Below are 14,348 nucleotides of genomic sequence, written 5' to 3' on the forward strand. Positions count from 1 at the left end.
CTCTGCCACCGTGAAGCCGCTTTCGATACCGTCGATCATAATATTTTATTAGAGCGTATCAAAACACGAATTGGTATGTCAGACTTAGCCCTGTCTTGGTTTAACTCTTATCTTACTGATAGGATGCAGTGTGTCTCCCATAACAATGTGACCTCGGACTATGTTAAGGTAACGTGTGGAGTTCCCCATGGTTCAGTCCTTGGCCCTGCACTCTTTACCATCCACATGCTGCCGCTAGGTGACATCATACGCAAATACGGTGTTAGCTTTCACTGTTATGCTGATGACACCCAACTCTACATGCCCCTAAAGCTGACCAACACGCCGGATTGTAGTCAGCTGGAGGCGTGTCTTAATGAAATTAAACAATGGATGTCCGCTAACTGTTTGCAACTCAACGCCAATAAAACGGAAATGCTGATTATCGGTCCTGCAAGACACCGACCTCTATTTAATAATACAACCTTAACATTTGACAACCAAACAATTAAACAAGGCGACTCGGTGAAAAATCTGGGTATTATCTTCGACCCAACTCTCTCCTTTGAGTCACACATTAAAAGCGTTACTAAAACGGCCTTCTTTCATCTCCGTAATATCGCTAAAATTCGCTCCATTTTGTCCACTAATGACGCTGAGATCATTATCCATGCGTTTGTTCCGTCTCGCCTCGATTACTGTAACGTATTATTTTCGGGTCTCCCCATGTCTAGCATTAAAAGATTACAGTTGGTACAAAATGCGGCTGCTAGACTTTGGACAAGAACAAGAAAGTATGATCATATTACGCCGAAACTGGCTCACCTGCACTGGCTTCCTGTGCACTTAAGATGTGACTTTAAGGTTTTACTACTTACGTATAAAATACTACACGGTCTAGCTCCAGCCTATCTTGCCGATTGTATTGTACCATATGTCCCGGCAAGAAATCTGCGTTCAAAGGACTCCGGCTTATTAGTGATTCCTAAAGCCCAAAAAAAGTCTGTGGGCCATAGAGCGTTTTCCGTTCGGGCTCCAGTACTCTGGAATGCCCTCCCGGTAACAGTTCGAGATGCTACCTCAGTAGAAGCATTTAAGTCTCACCTTAAAACTCATTTGTATACTCTAGCCTTTAAAAGACCTCCTTTTTAGACCATTTGATCTGCCGCTTCTTTTCTTTTTCTCCTCTGTCTTCCCCTCCCTTGTGGAGGGGGTCCGGTCCGATGGCCATCGATGAAGTACTGGCTGTTCAGAGTCGGGACCCAGGATGGACCGCTCGCCTGTGTATCGGTTGGGGACATCTCTATGCTGCTGATCCGACTGCGCTTGGGATGGTTTCCTGTGGACGGGACTCTCGCTGCTGTCTTGGATCCGCTTTGGACTGGACTCTCGCGGCTGTGTTGGATCCACTATGGATTGAACTTTCACAGTATCATGTTATACCCGCTCGCCATCCATTGCTTTCGGTCCTCTGGTGGGGGGTGGGGCGAGGGGGAAGGGGGGAGTTGCCCACATTTGAGGTCATCATTGTCACTGGCTTCCCACTGGGTGTGAGTTTTCCTTGCCCTTATGTGGGTTCTTCCGAGGATGTCGTAGTCGTAATGGTTTGTACAGTCCTTTGAGACATTTGTGATTTGGGGCTATATAAATAAACATTGATAGTTGTATTTTTTGTTGGATTGTTATTTTTTCAAATGTGTTTTAGTTTTTTCTTATATCCATTTCTTGATGCATTTATCATTAGTTTTTTCTTCATTCCATTATTTTTATTTTTTCATTTAGTTTACTATTCTTATTATACTTTTTCTCTAAGTTTTGTTAATGTTTTTATTCTTTAAATATTAATTTGTTTTTTCGTATTTTTTTTAGTTCCATTAATTTGTTAATGTATTGTTTATAAATAATCATTTTTTCATTCATAATCATAATTCACTTCTTATTTTTGTATTTCTTTACTTAATTCTATTTATTTTACATTCATGTTTTTAATTGTTTTTCCTTATTCCATTATTTGTATTTTCTCATTTTATCATACTTTTTATAGTAGTTTTTTTCTTAGTTACATGTATTGCTTTATTCTTTTTTAATGATTATTTTATTTTTATTTTTTCTTATATAAATATTTTAGTCCCATATGTTGTTGTTTTTTTAATTCATTATTTATTATAATTTTTACCTTCTTAATTATATTTACCTACTCAGCGGCCTAGTTGAGTTGAGTTTGAGTTTATTTCGAACATGCAAGCATACAACATGAAACATCAACATTTCCAGTTTCTCTTTTCAACATGTTCGAAAAGGAGTAGGAAGAAGCAGAGTTTATTTAATCCTACCCCTTTTCTTTACATAACAGTTGCTAAAACTTTTGTTCACTTCCTGTTCTCAATGTATTCACAATGTATACTCCATAAGTAATAAGTAATCACAATACAAATAAATAAATAAATAAATAATTGGTGAAGTAAGTTTTATTCCATACGATGAGATAAATCAGATTATTTTGAGAATGAATGGGTGAGTAAAATCAGAATGTTTATCATGGTTCTTCATTTTTGTACTTTGTAAACACTTCCAGTTTGAAGAGTTTCTCGAAGTGGATCATATTAGTACATTTTTTGATTGCTTTGCTTAATCCATTCCATAATTGAATTCCACATACTGATATACTGAAGGTCTTAAGTGTTGTACGCGCATACAAATGTTTTAAATTACATTTTTCTCTAAGATTATATTTCTCTTCTTTTGTTGAGAAGAATTGTTGTATATTCTTGGGAAGCAGGTTATAGTTTGTTTTGTGTATAATCTTAGCTGTTTGCAATTTCACTATGTCGTGGAATTTCAGTATCTTTGATTCAATAAATAAAGGGTTTGTATGTTCTCTATATCCAACATTATGTATTATTCTAACTGATATTTTTTGTAACACCGTTAGTGAATGAAGTGTACTTTTGTAATTATTTCCCCATATTTCTACACAGTAACTCAGATATGGTAACACTAGTGAGCAGTAGAGAATATGAAGTGATTTTTGGTCTAGAACATATTTGACTTTATTCACTATTGACGTGTTTCTTGCTACTTTATGTTGTATATTTTTTACATGAGATTTCCAGTTCAATTTATCATCAATCATTATACCTAGAAATGTGGTTTCATTTACTCTTTCAATTTCTATTCAGTCTATTTGTATTTGTGTTTGACTTTCTTTTCTACTGTTACCAAATAGCATTATTTTAGTTTTACTGAGATTCAATGATAGTCTGTTTTTGTCAAACCATTTTTTTAATTTGTTCATTTCCTCTGTTATTATTTGTATTGTCCTCTGTGTGTTCTCTCCTGAACAAAACGCTGTTGTATCATCCGCAAATAATACTAACTTTAAATCTCTTGTAACTTACTTTACAAATGTCATTTATATCGCGATTGAATAATTTAGGTCCTAGTATTGATCCCTGAGGTACACCACAGGAAATATTTAGCATTGTAAAATGTGTTCGCCTAGCTTCACGTATTGTTTCCTATTCGTTAGATAACTTCTTATCCAATTTAAGACGAACCCTCTGATGCCATATCGTTCCAGTTTTATTATTAAAATATTGTGATCAATTGTGTCAAATGCTTTAGTTAGATCCATAAACACTGCTGCCGCACATTTTTTAGTGGTTAGAGGGTTCACCCTGAGATCGGTAGGTTGTGAGTTCAAACCCCGGCCGAGTCATACCAAATTATAGCATCAAGGGTTGGAACTTGGGGTTAAGACATCACTGCTGCTCACTGCTCCCCTCACCTGCCAGGGGGTGAACAGTGTGTGTGGCAATCATTGGTACTTTACCTTACTTTTATTTATATTTTTTTAGTATTGGGATTTTTTCAAAATTCCATTTATATGTCATTATAGTTTGTTTATTTTTAAATATTTATTGCAGTTTTTTTTCGTAGTTCTATTTTTTAGTTCCATATAGAAGTTACTTTTTTCTTCTTAGTTCCATTTTTTATGAAATAATTCATGTTTTATTGATTTTAACTATTTACCCTCTTTGTTATGTTTACCTTAGTTCTATTTTTTTTATAGAACCATTTTTTAACAGATTTGTTCTTTTATTTATTTTATCTTTTGATTCTTTTTTTTTTTTTTTAATAATCAGTTGCGTTCCAGTTCCATGGATGACGGCGACAAATATGCAGCACACCATGTCTCCAACTACGAGCTTTCGAAACAAGTGCTTCCTGATCACAAGTTGGTTGCCCAAGTGACACAAGGTGTTTCGTGTCGACTCTTACGAGCAACGTTGGTGAAGAAGTGAAGACAAGGAGTCCACTTCTAGTTTTAATGTTCACATTGAATCCGTCCAAAATGTTTATGTACACCTCAGTAAATTACAAGCTTCTATTGAAGGTTTACAACATTTGCTTCTTACATACAAAAGATGCTAATGAAACGCAAAGCACTCACTTTTTTTTTTTAAAAGCTGCATAAATTACTAACTTTTTAAAACCGTCCGAGAAAATGTCATTCATCGTTATTTACAAAGATTCCTAAATGATACAAATGAACAAACAAGGAACACCAGAGGGGCGGGACAATGACCTGGTTCTCATGACCGCTTTTCCTGGGATTCAGTCTGACAAATCTTGGCCCATTTTCATAGACGTCCCGATGCTTCTACGACCAAACATCCTGAAAAATGACAAAGTTGTCCGTTTTGCAGCACAATCCAGCACTAAAACAATAAGATGGTGACTATGTCAATCTTCTGAGGGTCAGAACTTTGATAAAGAAGGTGAGAAATGACTCCAATACTTCTACTATTAAATTCAAGGGAGAATTGTTCATTAAAGTACAATTTTATACAATTGAGTTGATATTTTCAAATGAGTGAGGAAAACCGAGGTATCGCAGTAAATAAATACTGACGTTATATTCACTTCATCCAAATGAAAACAACGTTTGAGGGCTTTCGTTCAGCAGGTTGGAGTCCAAGATGGCCAACACGTTAAAAAGTCAAAGGTCAGACCTCCTGGAGTCCGACATCCTTAGGGATAGCTCAAAGGTCCAAGCCTGTGCAGCCCCACGCCACTTTTAATGTCCATTCCCGGCCTTTCAGACGACACGCCTGCCCTTCACAATAAAAGCCCACAAATGAAAGCGTCAGCAGGGATTGGACGACAACACGAGCCCGTAGATGAGTCGTTAGAATGAAAAACAACAGATGTAAACACAAAGAAAGGAGTTGGTGGTAAACAGGAAGTGAAAGGTCAAGTAACAAAAGAAAAAAAAAAGGGAATCTATCTGCCTTTTTGTTGTGTTCCCATGACTCCATCTTTGGAAGCAGTTATTATTACAGCAGTAGGATCTTCATCCCGCACAACAAGCTAGCGTTACATTCATGGACAAAAACTATCCCTATTGTGCCTAAAAAAGAAAATTAAAATACAAGGTTTATATTTTTTTCCAAAATAATGTGCGTAAAAAAAATGAAGTAAAGAATATAAAATAATTCATAAATTTTATTTTAAAAAAACTTTCTGTTTCCTGTCTTTTTTCTCTCTTTCCATTTTGAACAGTCGGCAAAATGAGGACGAATATCATCCCAAAATAATCGCAGTTTTCCGGAAAAATCACCTCAAAGCCATCCTGAAGTAGCAGGAAGTGCGTGTTACTGAATTGAAATTGGTGAAAACACATTTTTCCATTGTGTTTTTTTTGCTTTAGTTGTGGCAAGTCATGATGACTCCGTTTTTCTTTGCACAACTCCAAAGTTCTCCTCACACGGTCCTTCCTTCATCTGGGGATACGCAGGCCCGAGTTCTTGGATACTACTGTTGTGCTTTAGGGGGAGGAGTCTGCTCGCCGCGAACTAGCATAACAAACGACACAACCAAGCGTGTCCTACTTGCTAGCATTAGATTACAGCTAAAGAGCGACATGACAAGGACAAGAAGGCCCGGGTGGTATTAATTGGATTAAAAAAAGAAATCTCGGACTTGTCTGGAGAATCTGGACTACAAAAAGGATGGCGTTTAGCTAAAAAAAAAAACACAAGAAAAAATACCTACTTCCGCCTGTAGGGGTCGGAAATTATTAAAGAAATCTGGACGAAAACCGCAATGTCATGGCTGCCAGATGGGAGTATACCTACTTCCTGTGTGACATCACTGCAAGATTTGTTACATGTGCTTTAAAACTCAGGCTAGGAGCCTCCCCGCCACTAGTTGGCGTAGTGAATGCCAGTCAACCCCGTAAGATGAACGAATCCTTTTAAATACATTTTTGAACTAAAACCTAGTGCTTCTTTTTAAAAATGTATGTCATATGTAAAAATAGTCTTAAGCAGCGGGGGGAAGATATCCTCTACGTTATTTGGGCCCGAATTTGGCTAAAATAATAATATCCATACTACAGTAGTAATGGCCCAATCAGAGCACGCCGTATAGTTTTGTGGCCGCTGATTGGCTCAGCCTCAGGAAGCGTTACTTTATTGGAGTTTGAAGGGGACAGTTCTCCTAATGCCACAAATTGTATTCGAAAGAACGTAAACCGTTTTTGTCATCGAGCTGAGGAAATATTCTGCTGAAAAATAAGATGTGAACTTCACTTTTTTCCAACACTTTGAGCGCTGTGGCTTATAAAACGGTGCGACTAATCTACAGATTATTCTTCGCCGATGGCCATAATAAAAAAATTGTAAAAAAAAAACAAAACAAGTAAATATGCTGAAGTGTTTGTGCTGTGGCGCCATAAGTTTCCTTTCATTTAGTGGTTTTAACCAGATATAGAAGTGCCGTTCAGTCTTGTAGCAGTACGTAGAGCCTTTCTACCCTTGTGGACACTCAATTCGTCAAGCCAAGCAACGTTTGGAAGTTTTACAATATAACTAAAACAATTCGTACCTACTAAAGTGTCCCATGTGTGATGTTTGTAGGAGTTTTTGCATGCATATTAGTACGTGCTATCGTGATGTAATGACGCTAGCGTCGTTAGCATTTACGAGTATCTGTATTAGTAATATTAACTTACAACGGCATTCTTTTTGTATTGTTTCAGTATCACAAATTCCTCAGTAAATTCACCTAAACGTCACCGTGGAGTTATTGAGGCTATTTAGCTAATTGGAGAGCTAGCTTGCACAGCTAGTAGGTCTATGACGATGATTTCTGCTTTGTTTGATCAGCTGTTTTACTGCCGTGTTACAGACATTTACAGTATGTAAATAATCATTTACGGTATCTTTCTATGTAAATAACTCATTTCACAACATATATATCTGTGACTTATAGTCAGATGCGGCTAATATATGGGGGGAAAATGTTTGTTTTAAAATTTAGTGGGTGGGGCTTATATACTGGCGCGCTCATTAGCCAGGAAAATACGGTACATTCTAACATTTTTATGCTTTAGACTACTCGCAAAAAATCAGGTTAGGAGCCTCCCCACCACTAGTTGGCGTAGTGAATGCTAGAGCAAACACCGCAAGATGCAAACAACTCACTAGCATTACCTTATAGCTAGAGAGCGACATGACTTTATGTTGGCAACATTTTTGATACAATAGTTCATATTTGAAGTTACTTTTTCTTTTTAAAAAGGCATTTTGTAGGTTAAAAATATACTGGTTTTGGGGGGGTGCAGAGCATGGAATAAATGTTATTTAAAAGAAGGCCTACTGAAATGATATATTCTTATTTAAACGCCGATAGCAGGTCCATTCTATGTGTAATACTTGATCATTTCTCGATAATGCCATATTTTTGCTAAAAGGATTTAGTAGAGAACATTGACGATAAAGTTCGCAACTTTTGGTCACTAATAAAAAAGCCTTGCCTGTACCGGAAGTAGCAGACTATGTGCGCGTGACGTCACTGGTTGTAGAGCTCCTCACATCCTCACATCATTTACAATCATAGCCACCAGCAGCAAGAGCGAATCGGACCGAGAAAGCGCAATTTCCCCATTAATTTGAGCGAGAATGAAAGATTCGTGGATGAGGATAGTGAGAGTGAAGGACTAGAAGAAAAGAAAAAGACGAGGGCAGTGGGAGCGACTCAGAAGTTATTAGACACATTTACTGGGATAATTCTGGAAAATCCCTTATCCGCTTACTGTGTTACTAGTGTTTTAGTGAGATTATAAAGTCATACCTGAAAGTCGGAGGGGTGTGGTGACCACCGGTGTCTCTGAATGAAGCCACGGAGGAGCCAAGAAAGTCACAGCTGCCTCTTTGACAGCTGCAGGAGGAACGACACAAGCTCCGCTCATGTTTACGGTAAGAGCCGACTTATTACCACAATTTTCTCACCGAAGCCTGTCGGCTGAGTAGAGAACCATGTTCGCTTGACCGCTCTGTTCCAACATTAAAGCTTCACAACAAACAAAGAAACACCGGCTGTGTTTGTGTTGCTACAGCCGGCTGCAATACACCGCTTTCCACTAACATCATTCTTCTTTGTAGTCTCCATTATTAATTAAACACATTGCAAAAGATTCAGCAACACAGAAGTCCAGAATACTGTGTAATTATGCGATAAAAACAGACTACTTTTAGCCGTGATCGGTGCTGGAAGAACATATTCGCTACCACTGGTGACGTCACGCGCACGCGTCATCATTCCGCGACGTTTTCAACACGACACTTCGCGGGAAATTTAAAATTGCTATTTAGTAAACTAAACCGGCCGTATTGGCATGTGTTGCAATGTTAATATTTCAGCATTGATATATAAATTAGAATCAGATTGCGTGGTTGGTAGTAGTGGGTTTCAGTAGGCCTGTAAACTCGTATCCCGAGGTAATATTGTACTTACAGTAGAGAAGGGAATAATAATTTTGCAATGTAGTCTGCTCAAAATGAGGGAAAGTGCCACTCTACAATGCAACTGACACTGTGGTCAAAGTTGGAATTGCTTCAAAACACATTTTCTACTCAAGTAGATTCGCACCGCGCCCAATTCGTCATGTTTCATGTGTCAGGTAAACCGTGGCGAAAGGGGCCACATGAATCCCCTTTCCTACTGTAATTGCTTTAGCCCCTGTGGAGCCCTTCAAGGCACAATTCAATTTCCGTAGTTTGTTTTTACAGCAGTCATGTCTGGTTTTAGTCAAACAGAAGAGAAAGCTAGCCTGAAAGATAGCCATGCTAGCTATACTTGCCTTAAAGAAAAATAAAGTAAGGACCCAAGGCGAGCCTTACAAGAACAAGCTAGCTTTTCAATGCCAGTTAGCAGTAAGCAAAAAAAAAACAAAAAAAATATATAAAATTGATATTAAAAAATAAGATATTAACGTTCATGAAACTTCCGGAAGTATTGAACGTCAAGCTAGCTTCTTACGCTGGATAGTTTCTTAAGGTGCGTTCACGCTCACCAAAAATGATAAACATCTTTAAAAACTTGAGTGTTTTTCGTCCAAAAAAGACAAGAAAACAACAAGCTAGCTTTTAACGCTAGCTGGCGGTAAGCAAAGACTGGAAGGTTGAATAACAAACGCTGGTGGTAAACATGCATTTGTGTGAATATAAAAGCCTTAAATAAAATGTTTAGTCAAGAAAGGTATTTCATTGGACAACTTGAAAACAACCTAGGTTTAAACAGCTAGCTGGTGAAACCCTGGAACAAAAACGTAGCTACTGATGCTAGCTTGCTTCTCAGGGGGGTTGCCGCTAAAAACAAGTGGTGAGTGTAGTGTAGATTCTTTTTTAATTAAAAACCTGTTCAGTCACGCGTTGTTCTCAAAAGTTCAACTGAAGTAGCGAAGTGTTCTTTGTTTTTCTAAACTCTAATAACACAAGGAAACAAGCTAGCTTCTGAGGCCCGCTAGCTAGAGGAAAAAGGACATTTTTTAAAAACACACATACCGTAAATATAATCCAGTGTATACGTCTTGGAGCTTCTAGTTCCAAGAGACTTCACCAAAGACCATAAAGATGCTGCACCTGCAAAGTGCCTGTTGGAACTCAACAGTCGCCATGGTTACGAGGGTGGCGCCACTGGAACCGGAACACGGCCACCAGAAGACGAAGCAAACTTGGACCTCGAGGTAATGGGGGTATCCAACATGCGGCGCAGGAAGCGGGGCATGGTGAGTGTTCAAATAAAGCGCAAAGGAGACAAAAAAACAAGTTAAATAATAAAAATGATGAGATGAGATCTCTTCTAGCAGCAACGCCGCCTCAACAAGACGGTTTAAATGTCTCTTTTCGGGGTGGGGGGCTCAGGCTTGGTGTATCATTCACTTTGAGAGGGGTGGGACTAACGCTCCCTCGTAACGACATCCATCAAGATCCCGGCTGTGACTTTTCCAGTCACAGCTTCCCAGCATGCACCTCTTCCTGAAGGGGTAGGGGGAGGCTTGTCCAGGGGGGGCGGAGTCAGATGCAGGTGGAGGGTTGGGCGCTGGGCGGGTGCTTGCGGTTCCTCAGCGCTCCCGACTTCTCCTTGTAGCCCACGCACATTTGCTGAGACACGTCCACCAGTGCGCTCGCCACCGCCAGACCTGGGACAAGGATGTCGTCACATCGTTAGCACAGGACTGTAACTGATCCATGTCAGTTTTATTGGAAAACAAACAAAAAAAAGACGAGAAAAAGCCCCCTGATTTTTCAACGTGGGTCTGAATGCGTGCGGAATTTAGTAAGAAAGTTGCTACATTGGCAACACTTATCCCTCCTACTTCATCTTTTTACTCTCTGGCAGACCTGGGGTCTCATGTCATAAACCTGAGATGTATCAAGTAGCGGTGTAAAAATGAATCGCAAATTTTACCGGTGAAGATCCTTAATTGGTTCACAAATATCAAAAATCGATAAAAACAAAAAAAAGATTTACACATAAATATATTTTTTAAGTTTATATACAAAACCCAAAACCATTGAAGTTGGCACGTTGTGTAAATGGCAAATAAAAACAGAATACAATGATTTGCAAATCCTTTTCAACCTATTTTTAATTGAACAGACTGCAAAGACAAGATATTTAATGTTCAAACTGGTAAACTTTGTTATTTTTTTCAAATATTAGCTCATTTGGAATTTGATGCCTGGAACATGTTTCAAAAAAGCTGGCACAAGTGGAAAAAAGACTGAGAAAGTTGAGGAAGAAGTTTAAGAAATTTAAGGATTTCACCATTTACAGTCCGTAATATCTTCAAGACAGAAACTGGAGAAATCACTGTACGTAAGCTGCAAGGCCGAAAACCAACGTTAAAGGCCGGTCACCTTGGAGCCCTCAGGCGGCACTGCATCAAAAAGTGACATCAGTGTGTAAAGGATATCACCACACGGGCTCAGGAACACTTCCGAAAACCACTGTCAGTAACTACAGTTTGTTGCTACTATGCAAAGCCAAAGCCATTTATCAACAACACCCAGAAACGCTTTGCTGGGCCTGAGCTCATCTAAGATAGACTGATGCAAAGTGGAAAAGTGTTCTGTGGTCTGACAAGTCCACATTTCAAATTGTTTTTGGAAACTGTGGACGTTGTGTCCTCCAGACCAAAGAGGAAAAGAACCATCCGGACTGTTCTAGGCGCAAAGTTGAAAAGCCAGCATCTGTGATGGTATAGGGGTGTATTCGTGCCCAAGGCATGGGTAACTTACACATCTGTGATGGTACCATTATTGCTGAAGGTTACGTATGTTGCCATCCAAGCAAAGTCTTTTTTCATGTGGCACATTATTAAGCCTAAAATACCACAACGGAGACTCCGGACTGTTGAACGACTTATGCTGTACATCAAGCAAGAATGGGAAATAATTCTACCTGAAGACCTTCAAAAATTGGTCTCCTCAGGTCCCAAATGTTTACGGAGTGTTGTTAAAAGGAAAGGCCATGTAACACAGTGGTAAAAATGCCCAGGTGACAACTTGTTTGCAGTGTGTTGCTGCCATTGTATTAATTCTAAGTTAATGATAATTTAAAAAAAAAAGAAAAGTTTTTGGCATTAGATTTACTGAGGACCAATTTATCTAATCAAGTGACTGCGGACCATCCATCCATTCATTTTCTACCACTTGCCCCTTTCAGGGTCGCGGGGGGTGCTGGAGCCTATCGCAGCTGCATTCAGGCGGAAGGCGGGGTACACCCTGGACAAGTCGCCACCTCATCACAGGGCCAACACAGATAGACAAACAACATTCACACTCACATTCACACACTAGGGCCAATTTAGTGTTGCCAATCAACCTATCCCCAGGTGCATGTCTTTGGCGGTGGGAGGAAGCCAGAGTACTCGGAGGAAACCCAAGCAGTCACGGGGAGAATGTGCAAACTCCACACAGAAAGATCCTGAGATCGAACTCAGGACTACTCAGGACCTTCATGTTGTCAGGCACATGCACTAACCCCTGCTCCACCGTGCTGCCGTGACTGCGGACAGATGTACCTCATCAAGTGACTGACGACCGATGTACCTAATCAAGTGACTGTGGACCAATGTACTTAATCAAGTGACTGTGTCCCTAATAAAATGACTGAGTGTGACAGGTGCCGACATGGTTGTACTTGAGCAGTGGATTGTGGGACATGCACGCGCTTCGACCGTGGGCACCCATTAACACATATTCCACACTTAATTAGCATTTATTAATCGTCTTGGGTCCGTGAAATTGCGATAAACTGAAGGGGTCTGCGGTGTTCATGTTTATCTGCGCCTAGTAGATGCAGCCCACAGACGGGTCGGCAGGTTCCCAGAAGAGTGACAACTTTCGCAAACGTTTTGTTCCCGGAAGACGCGACGAGGTGGGAAGAGGAGAGACGGCGCCCCCTTGCGGCCAGTGGCAGTCAATTGCACAGGCTGCTTTTAACGCCATCAGTGAACACATGCAGGCAGCCAAGGGAAATTTACATGGACAAATAAAAAAGTTGTCCTTAAGAAAAGCCTCAGGTGCACTGATTGTGTTGGAAGTACAAACGTACCAATCATGATATGACAAACTTGATAGACCAAGCTAAAGAAGGAGACACAAAGGATGGACCAAGTTAAAGGAAAATACATGAGGAATGGACTAAGTTAAAGGGGACACAAATGATGGATCAAGTTAAAGAAGGAGACACAAAGGATGGATCAAGTTAAAGAAAGAGACACAAAGGATGGATCAAGTTCAAGGAAAATACACGAAGGATGGATCAGGTTAAAGAAGGAGACACAAAGGATGGATCAAGTTAAAGAAGGAGACACAAAGGATGGATCAAGTTAAAGAAGGAGAAACAAAGGATGGATCAAGTTAAAGAAGGAGACACAAAGGGTGGACTAAGTTAAAGGAAAATACGTGTGGAATGGACCGGGTTAAAGGAGACACGAAGGACGGCCCAAATTAAAGGACAATACATGAGGGATGGACCAAGTTAATGAAGGGAACACGAAGGATGGACCACGTTAAAAAAAAGAAACATGAAGGATGGGCCATGTTAAAGAAGTAGACACATATTATACAACAAGTTAAAGGAGGAAACATGAAAGATTGATCAAGTAAAAGAAGGATACATGAATAATGGACCAAGTTAAAGAAGGAAACATGAAAGATGGACCAAGGTAAAGAAGGAAACATGAAAGATGGACCAAGTTAAAGAAAAATACACAAATGATGGACCAACTTAAAGAAGGAGACAGGAAGGGTGGACCAAGTTAAAGGAGGATAGATGAGGGATGGACCAAGTTAAAGAAGGAGACACAAGTGATACAACAAGTTAGAAGAGAGAAAATGAGGGATGGACTAAGTTAAAGAAGGAAACATGAAGGATGAATCAAGTTAAAGAAGGAAAAACAAAGGGTGGATAAAGTCAAAGAAGGAAACATGAATAATGGACCAAGTTTAAGAAGGAAGCATGAGGGATGAACCAAGGTAAAGAAGGAAACATCAGAGAGGGACCAAGTTAAAGAAGGAAACATGAGGAATGGAATAAGGTAAAGAAAGAAACATGAGAGATGGACCAAGTTAAAGAAGCAGACACGAATAATGGATCAAGTCAAAAAAGGAGACAATAAAGATGGACAAAGTTAAATGAGGAGACACACATGATACAACAAGTTAAAGAAGAAAACATGAGGGATTGACTAAGTAAAGAATAAAACATGAGGGATTGACCAAGTTAAAGAAGGAAATATGAGGGATGGACTAAGTTAAAGAAGGAAACATGAGGGATGAACCAAGTTAAAGAAGGGAACATGTGGATGGACCAAGTTAAAGAAGGAAACACGGAGGCTGGATCAAGTTAAATAAGGAAACATGAGGGATGGACCAAGTTAAAGAAAGAAACACAAAGGATGGACCATGTGAAAAAAGATAGACCAAGTTAAAGAAAGAAACACAAAGGGTGGACCAAGTTAAAGAAAAATACATGAATGTTGGACCAAGTTGAAGAAGGAGACATGAATG

General features: G+C 39.4%; 1 protein-coding gene across 1 annotated transcript in view; it reads right to left on the reverse strand.

Annotated features, from left to right (window-relative positions):
* Window positions 1-4,268: 4,268 nt before the first annotated feature.
* The window catches only part of atrn (attractin), a 192,178-nt gene continuing 182,098 nt past the window's right edge, over window positions 4,269-14,348 (reverse strand). Inside the window, exon 29 of the mRNA XM_061894846.1 lies at window positions 4,269-10,468. Coding sequence (XP_061750830.1) covers window positions 10,344-10,468 — 125 coding nt within the window. The 3' untranslated portion in view covers window positions 4,269-10,343. The remainder of the gene's footprint in view (window positions 10,469-14,348) is intronic.

Source organism: Nerophis ophidion, linkage group LG03 (assembly GCF_033978795.1).
Source record: "Nerophis ophidion isolate RoL-2023_Sa linkage group LG03, RoL_Noph_v1.0, whole genome shotgun sequence".
NCBI classification, from domain to species: domain Eukaryota; kingdom Metazoa; phylum Chordata; class Actinopteri; order Syngnathiformes; family Syngnathidae; genus Nerophis; species Nerophis ophidion.